Source organism: Bombus pascuorum, chromosome 12, assembly GCF_905332965.1.
Source record: "Bombus pascuorum chromosome 12, iyBomPasc1.1, whole genome shotgun sequence".
Classification (NCBI taxonomy): Eukaryota; Metazoa; Arthropoda; class Insecta; order Hymenoptera; family Apidae; genus Bombus; species Bombus pascuorum.
In genome coordinates this window covers 7,770,662-7,783,077 of record NC_083499.1, presented here as the reverse complement: position 1 = coordinate 7,783,077, position 12,416 = coordinate 7,770,662, and the positions used below count along the sequence as shown (strand labels likewise).

At 42.5% G+C, this 12,416-nt stretch overlaps 2 protein-coding genes across 4 annotated transcripts; one reads left to right on the top strand and one right to left on the bottom strand.

Moving 5' to 3' along the window:
* Window positions 1–424: 424 nt before the first annotated feature.
* LOC132912693 (uncharacterized) lies at window positions 425–6,150 on the top strand. Its single transcript, XM_060970345.1, has 13 exons — window positions 425–466; window positions 544–614; window positions 963–1,215; window positions 1,336–1,460; window positions 1,542–1,683; window positions 1,782–1,916; window positions 2,045–2,195; window positions 2,274–2,401; window positions 2,486–2,611; window positions 2,720–2,874; window positions 2,973–3,330; window positions 3,399–4,987; window positions 5,061–6,150. Exons 3-13 carry the CDS (start codon window positions 978–980, stop codon window positions 5,325–5,327), a joined length of 3,414 nt encoding a protein of 1,137 aa, XP_060826328.1. The 5' UTR covers window positions 425–466; window positions 544–614; window positions 963–977; the 3' UTR covers window positions 5,328–6,150.
* LOC132912708 (ecdysone 20-monooxygenase) lies at window positions 5,528–12,264 on the bottom strand. 3 transcript variants are annotated; one of them, XM_060970374.1, is made up of 11 exons: window positions 12,088–12,264; window positions 9,369–9,499; window positions 8,760–8,906; window positions 8,427–8,625; window positions 8,009–8,196; window positions 7,728–7,926; window positions 7,484–7,646; window positions 7,223–7,389; window positions 7,060–7,138; window positions 6,710–6,907; window positions 5,528–6,629 (listed from the first exon to the last, which is right to left on the bottom strand). In XM_060970374.1, exons 1-11 carry the CDS (start codon window positions 12,123–12,125, stop codon window positions 6,522–6,524), a joined length of 1,617 nt encoding a protein of 538 aa, XP_060826357.1. In that variant the 5' UTR covers window positions 12,126–12,264; the 3' UTR covers window positions 5,528–6,521. The 3 variants fall into 3 exon arrangements, with proteins under 3 accessions (XP_060826357.1, XP_060826359.1, XP_060826356.1); XM_060970376.1 differs by lacking the exon at window positions 12,088–12,264 and adding an exon at window positions 10,160–10,278; XM_060970373.1 differs by having other exon boundaries at window positions 7,484–7,926.
* Window positions 12,265–12,416: the final 152 nt, after the last annotated feature.

Sequence of the window (12,416 nt, the reverse complement as noted above, 5' to 3'; positions counted from 1 at the left end):
GTATCTTCGACGTAGTTTCTTATCGTATGTGTCATAATAGATGGATGAAAAATTGAAATCGAAATAAAATTCGCCTGGTGTGCCTTGCCAGTTACAAACTACGCATAGAATGCATGCTGCTGAAGGAAGAATTCGCCGCTAATATGAGCTATTTAGAACCAAGCATCAATTCGATGATCCTAGCTGGTGAAGACTTAATGACGAACAAGCCACTTCAAGAGGTGTTGTACATGGTTCTGGTGGCCGGAAACTTCCTCAATTCGGTACGAAAATAGAACGAAAGCACTCGCGTTCGTTGGAAAATTGACGCGCGCAAATGCGAACACGTAACTAAAATTACCATCGTCTATGTACGTAGGGTGGTTACGCTGGGAACGCCGCCGGAGTAAAGTTATCCTCTTTGCAAAAAATAACTGAAATTCGAGCGAATAAACCAGGAATGAACCTTATACATTACGTAGCTCTGGTAACGTATATTCTTCGTGCTTCTTCGTTTACGCGTATGGTTTCTAGTTTATGTTCGAACGTTTCGTGCACCCGTAGCAAGCCGAAAGGAAGAGGAAGGATTTGCTGGATTTCGCAAAGGGTATGACCACTCTGGAAGCCGCTACGAAGTAAGTCCTTCGCGAAAATAATCTACTCGATTTAAACAACAGCTAAAACGTTCTCTCTTTTATCCTTTGTCGTGTGTGTGTGTGTTCGTGGTACACAGGACCACAACGGAGCAATTAAACAACGAATTTAACGCACTCGACACAAAGATCAAAAAGATCAAGGCACAGATTAATTTTCCTTCGACGGAAACCGACATACAGGAACAGATGGCACAATTTTTGCAGGTACCGCGTCTTTAATGATTACTTGGTTGTTGGTAAAACAAAGAAAAAGGAAAAAGGAGGAAAACGTTAGAAAATCATCGAACGTGTCAAGAAAATCTGATTAAGCTCGTGCTTTTGTCGTAGATAGCGGAACGAGAAATGAGTCAATTGAAACGTGACATGGAAGAACTCGAAACGTTAAGACGATCGCTCGCCGAATTTTTCTGCGAAGACAGCAACACTTTCAAGATCGAGGAATGCCTCAAGATATTCCATCAATTTTGTCAAAAGTTTAATCAGGCTGTCGCAGAAAACGAGAGACGTAGAATTCAAGAGGAACAGATATTGGCAAGGCGCAAACAACGAGAAGAACAACTTTTGGCTAAAAAACGACTACGTACGTGATATAAATATGTATAATCTTTGTCCCCTTTTCCTTTCGTCAAGTCGTACATCAGCCTTTCTCTTCGATCGTTACTTCGTATCACGATCGCGTCATTTTACCCAACTGTTACAGTGACCAATAACCAACAACAAATCGAGGCGCCAACCTCTGAATCTGAATACAATTTAATTGGTTACGATCCTTTCGATCTTGCTAGCGGTTTACCTCAAAGGAATTACGGTCGTTCCGACGTTAAGGTATACGTTTTTCAGCTATTCCTTCGAATCAACGAAAATAACCATATTCAACCTCCGATTTTTCGGTTCTTCCTGATTTAGATCAAAAGACTGCAAAACGGGGCTGTCACTTCCGACGAAGATGTCTCGATAACCGGATCGCCTAATATTCGACGACGTTTAGGTTCTTGTTCCGGCGGAATCGTCGACCAGCAATCTACCAAAGAAGAAACTTACTCGCCAGGTATTTCTACTTTATTCCTCCATCACGCGCGTTACCTTTCTATCGGACGAGACTTATCCTTCTTCGCTACCTTCCTTATCCTTCTTTCACTTTCGTAGATGTTACCCCGAACGGTACCCTTCGTCGTCGAAGAAGTCGAATACCCTGCGAGGATGACGACGGTAATTTAATGGACTTCTTAAGGACGTCGGGTCAAGACGGCACTCGTGAAAGAAAATCGTGGGGTAGCTTAGGTACAATCAATTCGTTCGCTCTTCTTTTACGATACGTAAAATTTCTTTAAGAAATTTGTTCTTCGTTCGTCTAAAAATAGTAATAGTAATAGTAATAATAATCTTTTTACCCTGATCAACGAGCACAGATCGGTCGTGGGCAAGAAGAGCACGCGGACAGTCTCGCAGAAGCGATCTATTAAACGCAGATTTCTCGATCGATCGTGAAAGGCCAAGTTCTCCGTCACCTTTACTCGAGAGCAAACCTTTCTTGCAAGAGGAAGAAACGAAACCGGCAGGGTAAGCAACGTCCCTAATGAATCAAAATGCATGATGCGTGTGCTCTGTAAATAGGCGTTTTTGTCGAATCGTAAATAGGAAAGCATGGCGACAGAAAATCGAGGCATGGTTATCGGAGAACGAGAAGGAAGACCGTGCAGGCGAAGAGCTGCAGAAAAAGGCAAGACAGTTGCACCATGCGAATCGACGCTCCTACGAAGACTCTGGTAAATATCGAGTATATGTGTACACACGTACTAGCATATATGTACATTGCGAAACGTTTTAAACTGCGTTGACTTAACGCGTAGAGAGCGAAGGCAAGACGAATATTCAAATGGAAGCTGGTTCCACTCATGATACGTACTCGGAAGTTTACGACTGGCGCCCGTCCGTTGAGAAGACAGATGTGATGCGCACGATGGAAGCTATCGAAGGTTATTCTTTCTGTCATATCGCAGAGACCATCTTTACCATTTCTACCAAATTGCTTTCTAGTTTATAATTACGAATCGAATTCGAATACGAACTTGTTTTCGTTCCAGAAGCCGAGACGCATCCATCGCAAAAGGATAAATCTCCTTGGCGAAAGTCGAGCCTAAACGTACCAAATAGTATGGAAGAGACTGACCCGCGTTATTCCCGCAGGCTAAGATCACGACTGAGCGCAGAAAACGTGTTAACATCCAGCACTTTGCAGGTTGATACACTTATTTAATCATCGAGTACCGATTCCCCTCTTGCCAAGTAAAAAGAAACAATTCCAAGTTTCGTCTTCTGCTTCTCTTCTTATTGCAGTCGATCAAAGAGGAAGAGAGAAAGAAGAATAAGACCACCGACGTCGTGAATTCAAGCCCTCAAGACGAGTTAACGATTTATCTAAGACAGCCTTACGGCGACTCTCAAACCTCTGGATCGCGGAGATTTTCGAAACTGAAGAAAGGCGCCGACGAAGAGAAGATCACCGACAAGATCGAGATCGATTCCGATAATATAGAAACACCTCCAGCAACTAGAAAGTTATTCAGCCCACCGAAAGAAGTGAAACCAGTTGAGAAAGAACCGTGTAAAAGAGAACGTTGCAGCAGCTCTTTTCAAAGCAGAGACTTTAAGAATCCAACGTCGAAAAATGTAAATAACACAGACTTCGGAATAGGTAAGTTGTGTAAAGCGTTTTCCGCTAGTAATTTCGTTACCGTTGTCGTTATCGTTGATCCGTTTCAGGCAATTTTGATCGTTACTCGGCGGCAAGGAGAACACGAAGATACAAAAAAAGTCAAGACTCGGCAGAGAAAGACTCGAAACAAGAGCCGATGGTCGATGCCGAGTCTTTGGAAGTGAAACCAGCTGACCGTCCGCACTCTTTGCCACTGTCGGAAGAAGAAGGACACGGCGAAGATTCTGTGCCGTCCGTTTGGCAAGAGAAATCGAAACGGCAGACGGAATCCTCGAGTTCGTTCGATATCGACACTGCATTGGCAGAGATCGCTCGTTCCGGCGAAGATCTTCAACGATTGTCGCGACCATTGATGCACCGAACCTCGAGGCTACCGGTCAGTCAACCGTCAGCCGTCGTCGCCGTAACCAACACCGTTCTGAGTCCCGTGATGCAAGAGTCTCGACCTCGAGAATCCTCGTTGACCGTTCTCGCGGAAAGAGCTGTAACTAGCCGCGAACGACAGAGGACCATGATCGATCCTAGTCAGGTAAAAGAGGCGATCAGACTGACCAACAATCCGCCGAGTCAGGTGAACGAATGTCAAAACGTCTCAACGTGTCGATCTCGAAAGCAATCTCGATCTTTTGGGAAAAACGAATCCACGAGCGATGAAATCGATCTAGCCATTACCGATTCGAATCGTTGCCAAGAAAACGCAGATCCCGACGTCGAGATTTACCACGACAAACGAGCCGAATCCACGCTGCGAAACCAAAGCAAGATACAACCTGTACGATCCAACACGGACGGTTCGGTCTTTCATCCTAGATTCGTGCCGCCTGATATAAATGTCACCGCCTCTAACCCCTCCTCTTTTTCTTTGTTGCCTGCTTCCGGGAAAGCTCGAGATCAGGAGATGAACGACGAAGGATTCGAGGAAACGCAGAGTCTAGTTTCGGAAACCCTCAGTCAAGAAACGTCCTCCGGAAATTACGAAACGGATACGCATGATTCGACGCGATGCTCGCCAGCCGAATTACGTTATCCTGGAACCGATAATCATCCTCCCGTTCACACCACCATCGACCACATCCAGGTAACCGAACATAATCCGAGCAAATCGATCGGAGATGCGACGTTAAAAACAATGTCGTCGCCGCCACCGCCGATCTCGAAAGGATACGAGAAACGAGCAGGCTCGATGAAACACACCAGCGAGAAGTCTAGCTTTCTTCCGAAACGAACAAACGCCTTAAAGCGGGACGTTGCGGTGAGAAAAGCGGCAGAGTCGATGAAACGAAATTCAAATCTGACGTTCCAATCGAACAACAGTCAGACGAGGAACGAGGTAGAACGTTCGGGATCGAGAAGCAGTCTTCGTAGTTCGCGAAGTTCCTTAAATAGCGCCACGTCGGTAAACACCGTACGAAATTTAGTTCCGAATCACGCGCCTCTTCGTACTTACACGTCAGCGATTTGCGCGTTAACCAACGATTTGCGAAAAAGTCCGTCACATAGTCCGTTACCGCCTAAAAGCAACGAAAAACGTCGAACGAATCCCCGCGCGACGGTCACTAGAATACCAGCAAGCAGAAGCAGTAGCAGCGGAAGCAGCGTGGGCCCAACTGCGAGAACCGCTCGCAAGTCTCTCGGGGTAAGCATTCAGCTAGCCAGCTATCTTCTAATTTTCATGACAGCTTGTGTAAAATGAATCGTCGTGTTTTCAGTCAACCACCGATGTGCAAAAAGCAAACAAAGGACGAGCGCTCTTCTCGCGTAGTAGCAGCAGCGGAAGCGGCAGTAGCATGCGTCCACAGTCTTTGCCGTTAAATCGTGTAAACGTGGAAAAGGTGCCATCGTCCATCACTAAAAGTAAGTTGATTCACCCAAGAACTGGAACCAGAAATCACAGTTTTATGAGACCGACAGCCGCAAGTGTGAACAAAGGTTCCATTCCGAATCTACCCAGGAGCATCAAAGGTTTGGTCAAGTAATAATTCTGTAGAAAAGAAAAAAGATTCGCTCAATACCGATTGACACGCATCGATAGCCATTGGCGATGCTTTCTTCTAACACAATCATTATTTTTAAACACTCGCCACAGTTTCCTCGTGGAGTTTAAATCGTTCGCTTTGACATAGAACATCGAAGTCATGTCGAGATCGTTCGTGGATGACGGCATAGTCGCCTCAAGTTCGTTAGATATCGGTTCATTCAGAAGCATACACATATATCGAAGACAATGGCACTCGTTTGAAAGATATTAGATCGCAATATGAAATTACAATGTTTTAATGTGAGAGATTGAAAGGTCGTGGAAAGTTAAACGACGACCTAATATTTATGGTATTCCTTGGGGTTTTAAATAAAATACAATTGCCGCGATGTGAGAAATTCAGAGGTACGAGGATTATTGTAAAATACCCTGTACGTACGTCGCCAACCGTTATGTAAAAATATCCGGAGACACAATATGTATGTATGACATTACGCTTTACAGAAACTTACTAAAGCATCGCGAAAACAGTGTTTACTGAATTATACAAGTTATTCGCATCGCGTGAAACGTAATTATCTTAATCTGGATTTGGACTGTCAAATTACGATTAACGAGATAATGCAAAAATAACTTATATGTACGCGAGTTTGTAGCCATCGTATACACTAGCTAATGTATCGAATAATTACTTTCAGTCTTTTCGAATTCAATTACATACACGCATGTATCATAGGAAATCACTAATAATCGATTTAACTCGCACAGTACACACGCGAGTGTCGTTGATAACAGAAAAGAAATAAATATGTATTATGTAACTATGTTGAAAAAAAGAGATTTTAATACCGAATCAAAACGGTAACGTCCTATATTCGCACTATATTCGGGATCGTCTTATTCTTACACAGGATGCACAACGATGTAGCGAAAATTCGCAAGTAGTTGAAAACAGTTAGATAGTTAAAGAATAAGACGGTTCCAAAGTACACGCGATGAAATGTAAAAAGCTATTATGATGTATCCATATACTGTAACGATAAGTATTCCGAATTGGATGAACAAAAATTATTTACAACAAATAAATCGTTTTACGAATGGGCTACGAACATAAAATAACGATCGCTAACGAAAAAACGACGATGCAAGATTTCGGTAATATTTAAACAAGCATTCGGTTCGTTATATCTTCTTAAGAACGATCACGGAAGCCAAGGGAGACCGGACCCTTTGGCGCGAGAATAAATTCAAATTGGAGATCAAGCTCTTCGTCCACGATGATCTCGAACTCCCGTACGATCTACGACAAAATTAGACAATTGAACGTATAACGATGCAACACGAAACGCGTTTCAAAATGTATCGCGCATGAAAACGAACCTTTGCCAAAATAAGCTGCAACGCGAGATCCACGAATCGCTTGCCCGGGCATATCCTTCTTCCAGCTCCAAAAGGCGCAACCAATAACGGTGAATGAGGATTGATAGGCGTTAGCCATCTATCAGGCAAATATCTTCCGGCATCTTTAAAATTCACTTCGTCCATGCCTGCTATCCAAGTGTGTAAAATGACCGTTGTCTAGAAAAAAAAACGATGATTAAACGATGATCGAACGACGAGAAAGAAAAAGAAAAGCGAAAGAGAAGAAAAATAAAAAGAAGAAAAAAGAGATAACCCTAAAGAACTGGTTTCTGATTAACACAAACAGAAGCACCGCAGCCGTTACTCACTCCAGTAGTAAGATGATAACCACTTAGTTCGATGGGTTCGTCCAAAATGCGAGCGATACAGGTTGTCGTTGGAATTATTCTAAATGCGAAACGACATAATGCAGCCACACGTTAAGACACGTTAGAATCTTTTTAGAAAAGAAATGTGTCGCGCGTTACGCACCGGAATGATTCGGTGATACATGCGCGCAGATACTTGGCGTGCCGTAAATCCTCGATCGTCAAATCGCAGCCAGGCGGTGCCAATGAATAGGTTTCTTCGTAAAGTTTAGCTTGTACATCTGGATTACGCCCGATCAAGTAGAATAGAAAGACCAAAGTGTTTCCTAACTGTGCACAACCATGAGACGGTAAGCATGCAAAAATTAGAAAGTATCGTAAAGACATGCTGCATCGAAATGCAGTAAAAAAATAACGTTCTCACCGTGTGTATACCAGCCGCTATGAAGTCAACGATAGCCGCCTTCTTATCGCATATATCGAGACTCTTTTGCTTTAAAATGGATTGAAAAACAGCCTCGACCGACTCGTCTCTGGCATCGTTTCGTTTCTCCAATATAGTGGCTTCGACGATCTCCGAAATGATACTGAAAACCAACAACCTGTATAAGGTCCATCGAATTTTCAATCTATTCGCACGATACCGCTTCGAACCAGCCAATACGTACTTGTATATCTCGTCCTCGCTTTCTATCAGTTGTTTGTACGCGGAAGTTGGTAATAATTTCCACAGCGGTAATCCGTAAAAGGCGTCCCGCGAGGCCGTAAAGTGTATCCTGACGGCGTCCGCTAATCTCGTAGCGAGCTCGCTGCTGGAATCTGGCTTTAAGATACCCAAATGTCGACCCAAGATCAAAGTACAGGTGCCTAGACCGAAACGAATACAGAATCCAAGTGAAAGATCACGTTACGCGTATGATAACCACTAGCGCGGTAAAGTATATCTTACTTTCGAGTCCCATTTTGTAAGCAAGCTCCTCGAAACCTATTACTTCATATCCCGTCCTTCGTCGACGAATCAACTCGATGAATGAATCTGCGGCGATGTTCAAAGCCGGGAAGAAGCCAAGAACGGTATTAGCACCCGTCAGTTCTGACGTAAGAGCTAACCGAAGATCATGCCATGTTTGTCCCTGTCTATCGAATTATTCGTTCGTTTAAATCTAAATTAATCGCAACCTTCTCGTTTCTCCTACCAATGCGTTAAGCTTGTAGATATTTTACGACTGTAAACGGTTCTACGAAGAACTTTATCCTTCCCCTTTTATTTTACTACGTATGTGTACACACACAGAGAGAAAGTTCGTCCTCAAAAAAACTAAAAAGAAAAAAAAAAGAAAAAAAAAGGAGATAAAGGAGATACTCACTCGTTGACCAAACCGAGATTCGTGTAACGATCCCGACGAGTTCGTCGATAGTAGGATATAACCTCTTGTGGGGGTCGAAGTGGATACTTGGAATTTCGACGGAGAATAGCTTCGATATCCTGACGAGAGAATACAGAGATCACAGGAAAGTTCCATAATGCTTCCTCTTTACACAACGGTCCATATCGTTTGTTCAAATCTATTCTTGAATCAGAAACGATCAGCTATGTTAAAATGTGTAGGTATAGCGAATCGGAATCGGTTGTTCGCTGTAAGATTCGAAGTTTCGTGTCGTAACGAAAGCGACGCGTATACCAGGGCCAAATTTCTTACCTTTGTAAGCATCGTGAACCTTGTTCAGCTTATAGTAGCCGATACAAGAAAAGATCCATCTGGTTCCGAGAATCGGTAAAGGATACGGTCCCGGTACTTTGGTTACCCCTTCGCGCTTCTTATCGTGTTTCTCCTCGCCGGATGGTACTGTGAACAGATCGTACAAAAACATAAACGATCGCGCGGAAAGAAAACGATTTTCTCGAAACGTTCGAATCGATCTATGTACTATAGAGTGTATCAAGCAGCGAGCAATAATTTCTCAAACAAGCAACAAGATCGCGTCGAACCACGAGGTTTAAAGTTAGAAAGGGGATTGTGATCGTATACTGTACACAAACGCGCAGCGCTTCGAATCGAAGGCCGCCCATACACGAAATATCATTTTCCTTCGACCTTTCAAATTTATACACAACTACATATTCGAGCACGACGTCGCGTCGAAAAAAGAAATTAGACATTATTCTATAATACGATGGCAATTAGATACGTGCACATTCTTCGTATTTTCTTCTACTCGATTAGTGCGATTAACGAACCGTGTAAACGTATCAATTTATTTTTATAACGCGAACCCGATGAAAGGGTTTTATTTCCAGAGAAACTTACCATTGCTTTTGTGAGACGTGCCGCTCCAAAACCACCAAGCTGGCCGATAGCTAGTAGCGAAGACCAATATCGTCAAAAGAGCTAGCGCGATTACTTCGAACCAAGCGCTCGAGAGTAACATCTCGACACTCCTGTAAAAGCAGGAACAAAATCGCCCACTTGCGAATATTGTCGTTCGATCGCGATTATTCGAATGGAAAAGCAAATATTTGGAAGCTTCGTTATCATGTTACGAGATACCGATCTTTGAGCGAGAAGTACACATTGCGTACTTATTATCTCGCGGGCTCTCGAATCTTTAACTTGAACTCGACGCGACACAACGTGACGTGACGCGACTTGACAAACAATTATTATTCTTATAGACGTTCGTTATCTCGACGATAAAGGGATATATCGAGAAAACAGTCGCAAACTCGACACACGCATACCAAACGCTATATATTGCGATTATTTATATGTTTTCATGTGACATCGGCTGTCGCGGCCAAAAAATTCAAATCGACGAACTGTAACCACGAGGTACAACGATCGACCGTGTCGCGTAAAACACGAGTAGGTATGTATACAGTTGAGACCCGGTGTAAAACTGTTCGATCCTAGATAGGTAGGGGGTTCGTTCGACCGGTCTATGGAGAACGATCGCGAAACAGGAAACTGATAGAGAGAGAGTTTGTTACGCTTCGAGAGAATATAGGAGAAGCGAAGCGCGTGTTAGTACCGCTCGCGGAAGGAACGCGGATCGCGATAAATCCAACTAGTCGTTGGCAAAAAAAAAAAAAATGACGCACCACCGCTGCTGCGAGTCCATTCGAAGTTGACTGACTGTCCCAGTGTTATTTACGGACCGGCGGTTTCTTCTATTTGCAGTAGGCTGATAACACGTGTCGTCACGATGACCCTGCTCTCTCTTTCACTCGCTAATCTCAAAGCTGTTACACGGATCGGAGAGAAAATGCCTAAATACCCGTCCCACCGATGCGATGTGAACGATACGATACATGATGACACGCTCGTCGGCTTGTGTACGTTTCACGTAACCAAGACCTGTTGTCATTACGAAATGCGTAACTTGCCATGCTCGTGTTATTAAAATTTTCGATATACGTAGTAAGGCCGAATAAGTACGGCGGATTATTTTGGGAAAAAGAAGAGAGAAAAAAAGAAAAGAAAACACGCGATTCTTACATTTCATTAGTCCACTAGTACTGTTGCGGCTAATTAAATCTAACATCGAATCGAAATGTCTAACATCGTCACTTTGTTACAGGTTTCCTCGTTACGTTCCCCCGTGTTCTTCTAATTTTATACATACCTACTCTCAACGTTCTAAGACTGACGAGAAACGCGTAACAAACCGATTAATGATAAAAATTATGTAACATCGCATCGAACGATACGTATATATTGCTTTGATGAATAACCAAATTTCTTTTCGCGCCGTATGTATACGTATGGCGTATCGGTCGTGCGGGCAAAGGGATGATCCAACTATTAAATTTACAATTTTACACGGTCTATCTACGAAATAGAAACGAAACTATGTTACAATTGACTTGTTAACACTCCGAATTCGAGTATTCTATTATTTTATTCTCGCTTAACGTCTATCTGTGTAAATCGATGCAGACCGTCTTTGAAGGAATTAAATAAATTCTATGAAAAACTAAAGTGGATAAGACGAAACGAAAGAAATGAAAAATTTAAAAGAGACAGATAACGATCGAATCGATTTCAGCCCGTTTGATTGATTACATTCAAATAACGATCATTGATCTAATCTAAGGAAATACGAGTATAAACCAATTATTCGTTCCCACGGTATAAGCGCTGATCTACCACTAGAACCACATGCTCACACGATGCGATTCACACTATTTATTTTAAATACGTATACTGTCTCGCTTTAAATGGATTTTGTTCACATAAATATGAAGCAGAAGCAAAAAGACGATATACAACGAGTGTTTCAATGACCCGCTTGTACCCGGATAATCGACGGATTTGTTTAAATTCGCATATTCGTGTCACGGGTAATGATCAACCAGTGGATAAAAACAAGACGTTCTTGTACTTACGAAGGGTGCGCGTAGTCTGAAGTACAGTTAAAAAGAGACGCCAAACGTCGCGTCGTGTCGTCGTCGTTGAGATGATTGTGATGGTGGCGGTAGCGGTAGTAGTGGTGGTGGTAATGGTGATTGTGGTGGTGGTAACGGTGGTAGTGGTGGTGATGGTGGTAATGATGGTAATGGTGATAATGGTGATGGACTATGGTGATTTTGCTACTCCCAATGAGATTAACCGTAACCGTGACAACGTTGACGAAATGAAAAGCAATTCATCATATTGATAAATCTATTTTCCTATGATAAAAAACGAGGCAGGCAAATTCTCGTCTTACATTTTATAAAATCAAATGTATAAATCGTTTTAAGGCGATGCGAGACCAGAAAACCAGAAAATATCGTCAGTTTGGTAAAGTATATGTAATAATATCTATATTTAAAGATGTAAGACGTGTAACAAAAATTTTATAGTTTATAGGTTTTTTATACAAACAGAGATACAATTAGAAAATCGATTTATGATATTTACGGTCGATGTTATTGCAAAGGTTTCCAATGATCAGACAAAAGTAGAACTTTTTCGCAAATATGAGATACATACGAAAGGTATAAAAAAAGTAATCCGAAGAGAGGAACATGTACGGAACACTTACCCATATATATATGTGTGTCCGTACGCATATACACACATACGGGTGGTATATCGCTGTACGAAAGGTAGTCGACCAACCAGGAAGTGATCACGAGCAACTGGTCACTCGCCGGAATTCTGTCCGTTGCGATTACACGCAATTTCTGTGTAGTCTGCTTTAAAATTGGAATTCCTCTCGGGATTCGTATAATGACATGTTATTAAAACGGGAATTTTCTCGTGCGGGACTTTATTCAGTGACGAAGATAGTCGCGCGTATATTCGATATTATATAAACAAATTCCTTCCAAATTCTTCCTCGGTAGCTTTACTCTTTCAATCCTTTGTGTT

Coding starts and splice junctions, on each gene's coding strand:
- LOC132912693 (XM_060970345.1), top strand. CDS start 978: ATGAGTCAATTGAAACGTGACATGGAAGAACTCGAAACGTTAAGACGA. Junction 2,612..2,719: donor CACGATGGAAGCTATCGAAG/GTTATTCTTTCT, acceptor TTTTCGTTCCAG/AAGCCGAGACGCATCCATCG. Junction 2,875..2,972: donor TAACATCCAGCACTTTGCAG/GTTGATACACTT, acceptor TTCTTATTGCAG/TCGATCAAAGAGGAAGAGAG.
- LOC132912708 (XM_060970373.1), bottom strand. CDS start 12,125: ATGTGTGTATATGCGTACGGACACACATATATATATGG. Junction 8,626..8,759: donor GGTTCACGATGCTTACAAAG/GTAAGAAATTTG, acceptor ATTCAAGAATAG/ATTTGAACAAACGATATGGA. Junction 8,197..8,426: donor AATCTCGGTTTGGTCAACGA/GTGAGTATCTCC, acceptor ATAATTCGATAG/ACAGGGACAAACATGGCATG.